The 15,072-nt window shown below is 39.5% G+C and overlaps 1 protein-coding gene and 1 non-coding gene across 3 annotated transcripts in view; both read left to right on the top strand.

Moving 5' to 3' along the window:
* Positions 1-15,072, top strand: part of PTCD3 (pentatricopeptide repeat domain 3) — a 221,769-nt gene that overhangs the window by 124,363 nt on the left and 82,334 nt on the right. For both annotated transcript variants that reach the window (XM_030191059.1, XM_030191062.1), the window contains exon 12: positions 2,782-2,864. In XM_030191059.1, the coding sequence (XP_030046919.1) occupies positions 2,782-2,864 (83 nt within the window). The remainder of the gene's footprint in view (positions 1-2,781; positions 2,865-15,072) is intronic.
* On the top strand, positions 2,183-2,320 carry LOC115463947. Its single transcript, XR_003941202.1, has one exon. It is a non-coding gene; the product is annotated as a small nucleolar RNA SNORD94 (small nucleolar RNA).

The raw sequence follows: 15,072 nt of genomic DNA, 5'->3' as shown, positions 1-15,072 counted from the left end.
CTTGCTGCTGTTCAGTGTGAGTTTCTGTGTCCTCCATGCAATGGCCCAACTCCGAAATCTCTCGGTGCAAATCTGCTAGCGCCGAGAGCTCCTCACAGACCCCCTTTAATATCAGACCAAATTTTCTATAAAAAAACTCCACGAAATTCTGAGAAGGGGTTCTCTAGATTGTCCTTCGCAACAGGTTGCGTGCACGAGGCAGCTTGTTCTGTGCTATCCTAGTTGCTTGACTGAGACGCCATCTTAGCTGCTCGAGCCTGTGAACGATAAGCAAAATCTTTCAATGATTCGTGCGGTGCCCATATTGCAGAGGAAACGACGCGAGAGAACACAGGTAAGTTCGTTTCCAAAATCCTCCTATTTGACTGGGATTGAGTTAAATTAGTGATGGGGTATGCGGAGCCTTACATTGGGCTAGCTGTCTCAGGACGTGATGTCACTGCTTTCTCCGAATATGCCTTTTGAGCTTATTTCTTTGGTGCAGGCATGTCTACAGAATGGCCTGATGAAAGGGATTGCTTTTAAACTCTTATGATACAAGTTCATGTTGAAGAGGCATATTACCAATCCTCTGTGTTGTATCTGAGATCTCACACTTTCTGACAAGGGTAAAACCATCTCTGTCCACACTTGGAAGGCAGCAGCTCCAACCTGGGATCTAAACCTTGTTTTTAGAGACTTGGGGTTACCTCTGTTCAAATATATCAGGAGAGCATCCTTCAAAGACCTCTCTGAAAGTAGTCTTTAGTAGTGATCTGTTCATCTAGGGAAATATTGGAGCTATAGGCCCTATCTTGCAGGAACATGTCTTGCTTATATCAGAAACAAGGATCTCCATTCACATGGTATCTTCATTCCTTCCTAAGGTGGTATCGCCATTCTATTTGAATCAATCTGTATCTCTGCCATTCTTCAAGAAAGGAATTAAGTCTTCCAGTTATAGAGCATGCTGTCTGCTGGATGTCTGTGGGCCTCGTCTGCTATATTTGAAGGTTGTGAATACATTCAGATATCAGGACTTTTTCTGTTAGATTTATACATAACAATAACATCTAGAATTGTTCATAATGGCCACTGGCCTTTGTTCTGGGCAGATCAGTGCCCATGAGTTCACTATCAAGTCCTTTCACAGTTAGTAGAGGGGTCCTTGGAGTGTATTTGCAGAAGTCCTGGAGACTTGCAAGCTTCATAGGACCTTATATTATGTACTGGCAGCAATTTAGTTTTTCTTTTTGCTGGTAGAGGAACAAAAGCCCCGTGTTTAGACGAATATAGTAGGACTTTAATTTACAAGTAAAAATACATTTTTTATTTTTCCCTTTAAAAATAGGGCTTTTACCGATTCAGTTTATAATATGCTGTGTGAACTGATGTGATCTCTACAGGTTTAAAAAAAAAATGAAATCCGTTGACTTAATTTTAATAATATCTTTTAAGACTCCAGCATTTTTCTGACGTCACTTGTATATTCAGCACTAAAGATTCTTTCCAGTATACCTGTGTCTCCTGCAAAATCAATGACATTTTAATAACTAGTAAAACTCAGAAAATCTTTTGAAGGTTAGGGCTCTTCAGCTTAGAAAAGAGATGGATGAGGGAAGATATGATTGAGGTCTACAAAATCCTGAGTGGTGTAGAACGAGTAGAAGTAAATCAATTTTTTACTCGTTTCAAAAGTACAAAGACTAGGGGACACTCGAGGAAGTTACATGGAAATACTTTCAAAACAAATAAGAGGAAATATTTTTTCACTCAACGAATAGTGAAGCTCTGGAACTTTGCCAGAGGGTAACAGCAGTTAGCATATCTGGGTTTAAAAAAAGGTTTGGACAAATTCCTGGAGGAAAAGTCAGTCCATAGTCTGTTATTGAGACAGACATGGGGAAGCAACTGCTTGCCTCAGGATTGGTAGCAAGGAATGTTGCTGCTAATTTGGTTTCTGCCAGGTGACCTGGCTTGGCCACTGTTTGGAAAACAGGATACTGAGCTAGTTGGACCATTGGTCTGACCCTGCATGGCTACTCTTATGTTGTTATGTTTGTATGCAATGTGTATTGCATAGCAGCCAACAATTATTTATGTGGCAAGTAAATTTGATTGTATGCCATATGTGTTTTTCCTTTCTGAAATCCATGGGAATCCAGATTTATTTTAAAGTTTCAGACAGATAAAAGTAATTTCTGTGGCAGTGATGATTGGCGCAGGGGTACGGACCTCAGCTACATCATGGGAGCTGAATGTGAATCCTTACTCAAGATTGCTGACGTGTGGTCAGCACTCTGAGAGACTCACATGAGAACTCTGCCTGAATCTGAGCCAAATTACATATATCTGAAAGTAGTAACAAAACACTACTAGATTTTTTTTTTTCTACTGGGAGGATGAGGCGTATTGTAAATATTTTCTTACATGAAAGTGTTCCCCCTCACAACTTTGGAGACTAAGCTCCTTGGAGCCCTGGTTAGCATAGTGGAGTAGAGGAGTAGCCTAATGTCTAGCACTATGGCTCCTTGTGACCCTGGACAAATAACTTAACCTACCATTGCTCCAGGTACAAAAAAAACCCCCAACTTTAAATTGCTAGGGACAGAGAAAAAAATACCTGTATATAATATGTGAACTGCTTTGATTGTACCATAGAAAGGCAGTGTATGAAATGCATGACCCTTACTCTTATTTTCTGCAGCAGTGGTGGTCTTCTCAAGAACTTTTCTTTAGCCGGTGTTAAGGCATGTTGCTTGCTGTACCAGAAATAACTTTTTAATTTTTGTTTTCTGGCAGCTGATGTATATACCTTCAATGCACTCATTTCAGCAGCCCCTGAAGTAAAAGAGAAGTACAATGAAAAGTGGGATCTTATTATGGTAAGAACATCAATCTAGTAGGTTGGCATAGATGTGGCATTTATTCCTGACAGATTACAAAACCAGTTATGACAGAGTGTGCATTTTGGAGAGCTGGATGACCTATTTAAATATACATGGAGGATAATAGAACTAGTTGCCAATTTCGTCTGTTTTTATAAAGACACAAAATGTAGAGCCAAAGTGACAGAAATCATGCTTAGATTGAAGTTATGGACATTTGTGTTCTCAGGAACAAGCATAACTGTTCATGCATAAAGTACACCTGTAGTTTATAAATGCGTGTAAATCACAGCTCTGCCCAGAACATGCCTACACTGGGTCACATAAAAGTATATGCTTTCTTGGCGCTATGCATACCTGGGGTAACTTTTTAAGAGTCTCTTTATGCATGTAAAAAGGCCTTTATGCACAAAAAATCTTTTATAAATTGTCCCCTTTAATGTATTGTCCAGTTAATAGTGTGTGTGTGTGGGGGGGAGGTCCTTCCTGATTTTGGTGTGTCTCAATTCTTTGTTGAAGACACTTTGAAAATCTCAGATTCTAGATGTCAAAAAAAATAAAAAAAATAATGATCAATGAACTTAAGTTTATTTGAAAGTATTTTACTGCTGTTCAGTGTCATAAGATTCTGTGTGACATTGTTTAAGATTTGAAAAGCACTAATTTTGGTATGGCAGTCTTGATTCTCACATGTCTGTCATAAGAACTACTGTTAGCTTCAGTTATTAGGTAAAATTCACCCTTTCCTGAACTTAGTACTTTCAGGGCTGTTTTGTGTAATAGTATTTTCCTGTCTGGACTGTTGTGATATTATGAGCCTGGGTTGCTTCACAAGACTTGTGCAAAGATGTCAGATATTCCAGAATGCAGCTGAAAGGCTTCCATTCAAAATTTTTCTGTGGCACCTTAAATCAGATCTTCGCTGGTTACCAGTTAGGTCATGTATCCAGTTTTCTTTAGTTTTTATGAGTGTTAAAGGGTCAGGGGCCAACATACTTAAAACAGAAATAAAATTGGTGTGTATCGGGATGCCAGTTTTAGTCTACTCAAGCTGGTTACTATTCTTTCCTTCTTGTACAGTTGTGTAATGTACAGATGAATAATCCCAGAGGCTAGCTCTTCCATTGGATTGTCCATTGAGCTTAAGATAAAGCAAAGGTATTTAGGATAAAGAAGTTAAAAGCGTGGCTGTTTCCATAGTTTGGGTGTAGATATGTGGGTACGCTTCCAACACGATTGTTTTTTGTATACATGCCTTTGTTTTGTGCATATTTTTGTCTAGTGAGTAAAGGACATAATATGTTTTATTTAGGTGTGTTGCATCTGGCACTATTGAAGGTTAGTCCAACAAAGGTAGACGTAGGGAGACAGTGCAGCAGCAGGCCATTTAGGCAGTGCTGGCTGTTTAAGACTGCAGTGACGAAGACAGAGCCAGCGGAGGTTTACACTCCTGCTGGCTGAACATTAGTGTTGGACTGCAGTGCAGATTGAGCTTCAGGCTTCATTTGCCTAAGTTGTCTGCTGTGGCAGATGGGGAGTCTAGCCTTGCCTTGCCAAAGTTGCACAGATGCTAGGAAATATGATCTAAATGTATTAGACTATCAAGGCATTCATTATCAGATTTATGCTGACGTTCAGTTCTTTCCAGTGAGTTCTATTTTCTGAAGCTTTTGCATCAGTGTCAGCTATTTTTAGTCCTAATTGAAGAATGGATGCTTACTAATTGGCTAACTATAAATGTAGGGAAAAGTGGAGGTGGAGAAAGCAGTTGGAGAAGAAAAGGTCAAGACAATGGCAGTGAATAGGAGTAGGGGAGCAAGAGTTTTATAAGAGAGGTTGTTAACATCAGGGTTGAAGTCCACAAGAATGAGGAAATGGGAGGATGGAAAGGGTGGTAAATTAGTGGAACAACCTCATGGTGGAAGTGGTGAAAAGGAAAAAGAAAACAGTATCTGAATTCAAAAGAGCTTGAGACAAGTACATAGGATCTCTAAGGGAATGATGGGGAGAATAGATGGCATGGATGGGCAGACTGGATAGGCTATATGGTCCCACTGGTTATCCTCCTTCCACCAGGTCTCAGAGATGCCTATTATATCTAATTTTTCATTTAGTGCAATATAGTCTAACTCTCTCATCTTATTTCTTAGGCTTCTGGCATTCGCATATAGACGTTTCAGATTATTTGTTGTACCTGTTTACATTTTGCTCGGCAGTTGGTAGTGATAATTTGCAATCTTTTGTCTGCTTTTTATTTAGACACCTGGTCTACTATGGTCTGTATTGCAACCTCACTTTCGGGATACCCTATCTTCCCTGTTTTGGCGATATCTTGTTAAGATGCCTTGTTCCGAACCACGTTCTTTTGAACGACCGTCTGCCTTTAAATATCCCAAGAAGATGATCTTTATAGAGTAATTTTAGTGTGTGTTTTTTGTGAGTAACTTGTCAGTTACAGTACTTATTTGCAAAGAGGGAAGACAGCAGAAAGAGAGAGAGAGAAACATTGTGAACAAAAATGTATAAAGAGACTGTTGCCTCTGTTACATATTATACAAGGCCAAATGACAGGTTTACTTAATTTTCATTTTTTACAACATACCTTTCACACGAAGGGCTACAAAGCAGGAACACAAGAAAAATGTCTTAAGTGCTTTGAAAATGAGCCCCTAAATCAACACACAAACCTAATTGCAATAAAAAAACTAACTGTTAAAAAATCTTTGAGTCCACCCAAACCACCATGGTTTCAATTCTTCTGGCAGCACATATTGTGTCAGGCTCCTCAATTCAGAAGTCATAACATTCCACTTGTGGGGGCCAGTACGTGAAAATGGCATGTTGCTGGTCTCCATCAATCTCAGACCAGTAGAACCTGCAAGTAGTGTACACAGAGGTTCATGTTTTTATATGCTGGAAGATAAATGACACAGGAGAACCCTGCAAAATTTTAAATTATATCTATTTGGGTCATAGGGAGCCTACTTTTAACACATGATCATGAATAGCGTTGCCAGAAACCAACTAGGTCATTGTATTCTGTACCAAGTATGTCTGTGCAAGCTGGTACTTAGGAAGGCGTACAGTGACATGCAGTATGCTAGATGTAATAAGCGTAGTTCATTGTAAACAAAGTAGTTTGCAATTCACTAGTAATTTTATTCTGAATTTTAGCTAGGCATTATATTGAGTCCAGAAATCTCTTGAAGAGGAATGTTTTCAATTTTTTTCCAAAAAGTAGGTAATTAGAAAACTGGTTAAAACAAGAGGATTCCAGCTTCCAAGTCTTGGTTGTTTGCACAGCAAGTAATTTATCATAAATGGAAAATCTCTTTATACTCTTAATAGGAGGTAAAACAAAGTAGGAACAATACAAAGTATCTGAAGCTTATTAAATTTACCAAATTCTGTAAGAGAAACCAAATAGTCTGGACAGCCTCCTGATAAAATCTGTAAGAGAAACCAAATAGTCTGGACAGCCTCCTGATAAAATTTTAAAGAGCATACAACATAGATTAAAGTGAATTTTATCTTGTATAGGCAGCTAGTTTAGCTTCAGATAGTAAGCAGAGATACTATCAGATTTCTGTGAGGAGAAAATAAGTCTGATAGCAGTGTTCTGGATAGTTTGTAGTTTTCAAATTAACTGTTTTGGTGAACCCAAATAGATCAAGTTGCAATAATCTGGTTTAGAAAGTGATAAGGCCTGTACTAATAATCTAAATTGTTCTATTTCGAAAAATTTTCTAATTCCCCTTAGTCTTCTCATCAACAGGAAAGAGCTTTTGACTAGTGCTGACATGATGGTCCAATGAAAGTGTCTGATCCAAATAAATTCCCAAAATTTTAATTGTAGAGCAAAGAGTATATTAGTTTGATTGATAAAAATGAAGTCCAGGTTAGGAACTGGGTTGTTATCAAATAGTATAAATTTGGTTTTATCTGTGTTAAGTTTCAGTTTAAATTTGCTCATCCAACAGCTAATTAAATCTAAGTAGTCCTGCACATTGGGTAGCTCCTGTGTTAGGGTGGAAGCTATAGATATAGTGACTGAAATGTCATCAGCATAACTGTAGATTGAGAAATCAGCATCCATGAGGGTAGTGCCCAAGCTATGAAGATAAATATTAAATAGGACCACGGACAGAGGCGAGCCTTGCAGGACACTCCGCTTTGTCATACTGCATAAGATCTTTTTGTCAGAAATCCTTTAAACCATTTCAGAACATGGCCATCGACTCCAATCTTACTAAGTTCTCCAATTAGTAGGTCATGATCCACTAAACCGAAAGCCGTTGATAAATTAAAGCAAGAGTACTTTATGGTTCTTCCACAGAAATAATGATAATAATAAATAATGATCTTAATCCAGACTGAGAGGTGTAAAATATGTTTCATTAAGTTGGTGACAGACTAATTCTTCCATAATTTTTATGAACAGTGGAATAGACCCCACAGAGCGATAGTTGGAAGCTAAAGTAGAAGGTTGTTTAGAGTCTATAATAATAAGTGTAATGATTATTTTACCTAATTTCTCATGAAAATACCTTAGTCTGATTAAGACTGAATCCAGTCAAAAGGTTCAAAAAAAGTAGATGGGGGAGCAGAAAATAGATAAAGGTGAACAGGGATCCAGAATTCAGTAAATCTTGCAATATTTGTGAAATAGGAAATAAAACAAGTCCCAATCAATGGGCATAAAATCTAGCCAGATTATGTCAACAGGAAATTGCATCATAGACTGATGGTGATACAACATGGTCATCATTGATACAATCCTTAGAAGATCTACTATCAGATATTTTAGAATGAAAGAAATGGCTACTGAATAGCTGTATACGGGTGAGTAAATTTATTTGTATAAGTTAGTCTTAAACCAATTGAAAGAGATTTTTTGTATTGGAGATATCGGATCCTATTTTTTTGGAATACTATGCTTTCCTCTTAGATTCATATGCAGCCTTATAGCTGTATTGAGTTTGTTTCCAGATCTTAATGTTTAGATCCTTGAATCTTAACCAAGCTGTCTCCAATTTTCTACGGGTCTGCTTTAATAGTTTCAAATTGGAGTCAAACCAAGCGTTAATTTCTCTTACAATGAGGGTTTTCAACAATTCAGGAGCAATGTGATCTAAAGTTGTTCAGTTCAGCTAAAGTCAAATTGAGGATAATCAGCAGAGATAAACTTTTGGTGGAAAAGTTCCCAAAAGTGTTCTACATTTATCTTAGGTACAGCGAAGGGCGACGAAAATGATAGTGGGGATGGGACGACTTTCCTATGAAGAGAGGCTGAGAAGGCTAGGGCTTTTCAGCTTGGAGAAGAGACGGCTGAGGGGAGATATGATAGAAGTGTATAAAATAATGAGTGGAATGGATCGGGTGGATGTGAAGCGACTGTTCACGCTATCCAAAAATACTAGGACTAGAGGGCATGAGTTGAAGCTACAGTGTGGTAAATTTAAAACGAATCAGAGAAAATTTTTCTTCACCCAACGTGTAATTAGACTCTGGAATTCGTTGCCGGAGAACGTGGTACGGGCGGTTAGCTTGACGGAGTTTAAAAAGGGGTTAGATAGATTCCTAAAGGACAAGTCCATAGACCGCTATTAAATGGACTTGGAAAAATTCCGCATTTTTAGGTATAACTTGTCTGGAATGTTTTTACGTTTGGGGAGCGTGCCAGGTGCCCTTGACCTGGATTGGCCACTGTCGGTGACAGGATGCTGGGCTAGATGGACCTTTGGTCTTTCCCAGTATGGCACTACTTATGTACTTATGTACCCCTAGATTGGAAGGAAATTTTAGGTTTAGTAACATGTTCCCAATTGAGGGTAAAATTGAGCAGGTAGTGATTAGACCAAATGACTGGGGACCATGACAAATGAGAGATATTGAGTGGAGAAGACTGTGAGGTAGTATTCTGAGAGTAGGCCAAGAAATCTAATTGGTGCCCTTTTTCATGAGTAGGTTGAGAATATGGGAAGATATAATTCAGAGCAGATAGAAAGGAGAGCAAACGTTTGACTGGAGGGTCTTCCGTATTGTCTAGATGACTATGAATATTCCCTAGCAAAAGATTAAGTTGAGAATGCAATGGATTTTTAAAAACAAAAAGTATAAAACCCATCCTTTATTTTAGCCCAGCTTTTAGGAGGGCAATAAAAAGTAAAACAGGCAAGTTTTCACCTTAATGTCTCATCTGAAGATAGTAAGCTAGAATTTCTAGGTTTGAATCTATATATGAATCCTAAAAACCATAAAGCATCAAAGCAACACCTCCCCCCTTTTACCCTCTCTAGGTAGTGAAACAATCTTACAACCAACAGGACAGACATCGTTGATGACTGGGTCCAAGTTAGATTGGAGCCAGGTTTTTGTTAAGAATAAACAACCTGACTTCATAACTTCTAGCCAGGCTTCATAACTTGTGGCCAGTCTTTTAGAAGATGAGCTTTGTTACAAATTGAACGAGCATTTATGTAAGAACATGGGATAGGAACTTGGGGTTTAACAGTCTTTGATGTTAGATTGATCTTTAAGTTATGTGAGGAACAAGACCTGGACCTAAGTTTGGGGCCACCTCTCAAAGGGAATTAGAAGCCATTTCTATTGGTTGTTATCTGTTGACAGCCACATCACCAATCTGTTGAGGAAGTAAAGTCTGAGAAGATAACCAAGCATACTCAGGGTTATAAAAAGCCCTCAATACACAGCTCCAACACAATTAAAAAAAAAAAAAAAAAAAACATAAGTAGACTGATGGGCTTTGTCCAAATTAAATGTAATACCAACTAATACTAGTAAGCAGTCAGAAAACAAATTCCTCAAGCAACATACAAAGTTGTATAGGATGGGTCTTACAAAGGGGCATGCCCCTTTGGAATAATGCCTTAGGTCTTAGCATGTCATTAAAGCCCTTCCTTTTCTCCACGTCATCTGGTGGAAGACACCTCTGGGCACAGCAAATCTTATAAAGCCCTTGTGATGTTGCAAGAGATGCCATCGATTCCGTAGAAGAATAAATCAAAAGACAGTTGCAGAATTGAATCCAAAATGCTCAGCGGCAGCGGTCCCACAGATCTCCTCACAGAAGGGGTTGCGGTCCTGCACCTACCACTCTGTGAACTCTGCTGCCCATAGGGCCAAGGGCACAACTACATGGAGATGAAAAGAATGGTTGCCTGTTAAAACTTGTTTTAAGAGACTAGATGTGGGAAGCTATCCAGTGGCAACTAGTATCAGTGAAGTAGCCATTAGATTATTATTGGAAGGGAGCCAGACTAGAGAGGGAAGGATATCTAAGCGTCCTTGCAAATAGTCCCGCCATGTATTATAAAACAAAAACTTATGTTCCCACAAGAGACATGCAGAGCAAACAACTAGGGCACCTGCTGCCTGCACATGGTAGTGCTGTTTTTTCAACCGCCACTGGCACTCCACCGTTTCTACAGCTTTCTGGTGCTGCATCATCGAGTGATCCTCTCGCTCCAAAGTCGCCAGACTCCAAGCACCGCATCTTGCGCTGTCCCACTGCTCTGGCCGTCCAAGCCATAACCGCTGCTCCCCCTTCCTCCGGGAGTAATCGGCGTGTCACCTGTGATGTGATCGATGCATCATCTGCATTTATCACAAACCTCAGACACTTAGTAAGTATTTTCTGGGTGAATAGCTGTAAATACATCCAAATGGCAGATGACATTTAATGTGAGCAAATGCAAAGTGATACACGTGGGTAAGAGGAACCCAAACCATAGATACATGATGCAAGGCTCCACATTAGGAAAGGGATCTAGGCATCATCATTGATGATATATTGGAACCCTCTGCTCAGTGTGCATTTGTGGCTAAGAAAGCAAATAGAATGTTAGGAATTATTAGGAAAAGAATGGAAAACAAAAATGTGAATACTTATAATTCCTTTGTTTCACTGCAATTCTGATCACCGCATCTAAAAAAATATATAGCAGAATTAGAAAATGTACAGAGAAGGGCAATGAAAATGATAAAGTGGATGGAACGACTTCCCTATGACTAAAGGCTAAAGCGGCTAGGGCTCTTCATCTTGGAAAAGCAGTGGCTGAGGGGAGATATGATAGAGGTCTATAAAATACTGAGTGGAGTGGAACGGGTGGACGTGAATCGCTTGTTTTACTGTTTCCAAAAATACTAGGATTAGGGTGCACGCAATGAAGCTACAAAATAGTACAGTTAAAAGAAATCGGAGACACTGTCCTTTGTGATGTAGTATCCTCTTAAAATCGCTGCGCACCCCATGAAAAAACCTTGGTACTACTTTGGGGGGGGGGGGCAACCCTCAAATATCAGACCACTAACCCTTGTTAGGTAACATTCAATTTTTGCCTGGGGTGGAAAATGCTAGTTTTTGTCATTGGGCAACACGGAGGATTATATATTTACATAATTTCCTGGCAGATAGAGTTCAGATGCTTACCTGGAAAGCTTTACTTACCAGAGGAGTAACAGAGCCACGTGATTTGTTTGCTTTCAGACAGGTGGTTCATTATATTGGGAGCTTGAACCCGGTGAACCCTACGTTCCCCTTACAGGCTCACTTGCTGGAATTTTTTGAAACTTTTCAAGATGGTGGTATGTCAGTTTCTTCTGTACATAGAGCTTTGAGAACGTTATATTTGGTTCCTGATAGGGTGGAAATTCGGACTCGCTGGTGTCTGGATTTAGGACTGCCATTAGATTCTGTAGATTTTGATAAGTTGATTTGTCATGTACCTGCTATTTTGATTGATGCAGAGCTAAATGAGTGTCAATTTGGAGTGTTACGTTGAGCATATTTTACCCAAGAGCTACTCTATAAGGCGGGAGGGGTGGAATCCCCCATATGTCGGAAATGCTGCCAAATCGGCAACTCATTCTTTTATGCTTTTTGGACCGTGCAACAGCCAAATCCTTTTGGATGAAGGTGATAATATATTTGGAGGCATTGTGTGGGCGGCCAATTGCAGCATCGCCAGCGGGTTTTCTTTTGGACAAGTATGAAGCTCTTGGCACTCATAGCCGCTTTTTTCGTCTTTTGATCCGCAGTGCAGGAATGTTGGGTAAATGCATTATTTTAGGAGTGTGGCCCAATGATGAAGCACCATCCTTCTGGCAATGGAGGCACAGGTTTCATTCCCTGATGTTATTGGAGCACAGACATGCTCGTTCTTAGAAAACAATTATTTCTGGTTACCTGGGACAGTTATCTCCAGTCTTTGCCCCACAGAACCCACATAAGTATTGCCATAGTGGGACAGACCAAAGATCCATCAAGCCCTGCATCCTGTTTCCATCAGTGGCCAATCCAAGTCACAAGTACCTGATAAGATCCTTAAAAAGTACAATATATTTTATGTTGCTTATCCTAGAAATAAGCAGTGGATTTTCCCCAAGTCCATTTTCATAATGGCTTATGGACTTTACTTTTAGGAAGCTATCCAAACCTTTTTTTGAACCCCGCTAAGCTAACTTCTTTTGCAACATTCTCTGGCAATGAATTCCAGAGTTTAATTACACGTTGAGTGAAGAAATATTTTCTCTGATTCGTTTTAAATGTACTACTTTGTATCTTCATTTCATGCACCCTAGTCATAGTATTTTTGGAAACAGTAAACAAGCATTCACGTCTAACCATTCCATTCCACTCATTATTTTATAGACCTCTATCATATCTCCCCTCAGCCATCTTTTCTCAAAGCTGAAGATCCCTAGCTGCTTTAGCCTTTCCTCATAGGGAAGTCGTCCCATCCCTCTGTTTTGCATCTTTCGCTCGCGCATGATATGCGGGGTACAAATGTAATAAATAAATACAGCCTTCAGCTATCTTAGCCCTAAGCTTTGGAATACCCTCCCTCCTCTTCTTAGACCTGCTACGTTTTTTTTTTTTCTTTTAAGGCTCTTCTCAAAACATCTCTTCTACTCTTCCTTTGTCCCCTTGCATCCTTAGCTTTTCTCTTCTCTTCTCTGACCTGCCCTCCCACTCCTCCTTAGCTTTCCTTTTCCTTTGACCCTCTCCTCCTTTCCTCTTCACTTCTTTCTGCCCTCCCTCTTCTCAGCTTTCTTCTTCCTTTGACCCCTCTCTTCCTTAGCTTTCCTCATTCTAAATTCTTTTTAGCATTTTTCCCTGACTCTGTTAGTTGCTGTAGGGGTTTTACCATCTCTCCCTCTCCTGTTGCGATTGGGGGTGGGGTGGGGGGCATGGGAATTTCAACGTGCCATGTACTGCAAGGCAAGTATTTTTGGAAAGCATGAACAGACGCTTCACATCTACCTGTTCAACTCCACTCATTATTTTATAGACCTCTATCATATCTCCCCTCAGCCGCCTTTTGTCCAAGCTGAAGAGCCCTAGCCGCTTTAGCCTTTCCTCATAGGGAAGTCATCCCATCCCCTTTATCATTTTTGTCGCCCTTCTCTGCACTTTTTCTAATTCCAGTATATCTTTTTTGAGATGCGGTGACCAGAACTAAACACAATATTTGAGGTGCGGTCACACTATTGAGCGATACAAAGACATTATAACATCCTCATTTTTGTTTTTCATTCCTTTCCTAATAATACCTAACATTCTATTTGCTTTCTTAGCCGCAGCAGCACACTGAGCAGAAGGTTTCAACGTATCATCAACGACGACACCTAGATCCCTTTCTTGGTCCGTGACTCCTAACGTGGAACATTGCATAACGTAGCTATAATTCAGGTTCCTCTTTCCCACATGCATCACTTTGCACTTGCTCACATTAAACGTCATCTGCCATTTAGACGCCCAGTATCCCAGTCTTGTAAGGTCCTCTTGTAATTTTTCACAATCCTCCCGCGATTTTAACGACTTTGAATAACTTTGTGTCATCAGAAAATTTAATTACCTCACTAGTTACTCCCAACTCTAGGTCATTTATAAATATGTTAAAAAGCAGTGTTCTCAGCACAGACCCCTGGGGAACCCCACTAACTACCCTTCTCCATTGAGAATACTGTCCATTTAACCCTACTCTCTGCTTTATATCTTTTAACCAGTTTTTAATCTACATTAGAACACTCCCTCCTATCCCATGACTCTCCAATTTCCTCTGGAGTCTTTCATGAGGTACTTTGTCAAACGCCTTCTGAAAATCCAGATACGCAATATCAACCGGTTCCCCTTTATCCATATGTTTGTTCACCCCTTCAAAGAAATGTAGTAGATTGGTGAGACAAGATTTCCCGTCACTAAATCCATGTTGACTTTGTCTCATTAATCCATGCTTTTGAATATGCTCTGTAATTTTGTTCTTAATAGTCTCTGCCATTTTGCCAATTACTTTTGTTACTTTTTACACTTGTGTGGCTAGGCTGTTTGCCCCCTTGCTTACATAATGAGCAAATTCAGTGCCTGCAGCTAAGATGTCCTTATCTTGAGGCCATCATCTGCCCTACCATTTTTAGTTTCTATCTGTGGAGGCTCTCACTGCCTGGGCTGAACATCTTTGCACACTGTGAACCAGGTATCAGGAAAACCTTCAAAAATTATTTTTGTGAGCAAGGCAGATATTCCAAAGTTATTCACCCATTTGTGTGCCACATGTTTTTGGCAGAATTGATGTTCATATGGGTAAAAATATTTACAACCTTAAAATAGAAATGGCGCTGTAATGTAATAATGAGCAGATGTAAGTTAATAATTGAATGACCACATATAGGTGACACAACTATGATTTTTTTTTAAAACTTTAAGTATGCAATAACAAAGTGAGTTATTAACCAAGGATGTAACTGTTTAAAAGGTAACCATTTAATTACTTAAATGTAAATGCTTACGTTTTTTTTAAACACTGAAGATTGAGTGGTTCGCAGCTGTTGAAAGAGGATACGTCCTTCCTTCACCCTGACTTTCATACGTGACAGACTTTTCCCCCTCGTCAGTAGTGGCTCAGATTGTCCCAGAATAGAGAGCCACCCAGCATACCATAAAAGCTAAACCCAAAATTTAGCCATGGACTAAATTTCTTGTTAATACCTACTGGCATGAAATGTGCCAAGGACTGTATGTAAGTCTTGACTTAATATTTAAATTGTGTGGTGGTATTTCACAGCCCTGTTAACCAGACAAGACTCCATCAGCCCTAAGTCATTAACACCTCACGTTTTAATTCTCAGAGGTTATAAAAATCTTTTTGCTACTGTATTTGCTGACTTGATATAATAGTTCCAT

Source organism: Microcaecilia unicolor, chromosome 2 (genome assembly GCF_901765095.1).
Source record: "Microcaecilia unicolor chromosome 2, aMicUni1.1, whole genome shotgun sequence".
NCBI lineage: Eukaryota > Metazoa > Chordata > Amphibia > Gymnophiona > Siphonopidae > Microcaecilia > Microcaecilia unicolor.
The sequence above is the reverse complement of the archived record's forward strand: the minus strand, read 5'-3'. Positions and strand labels throughout refer to the sequence as shown.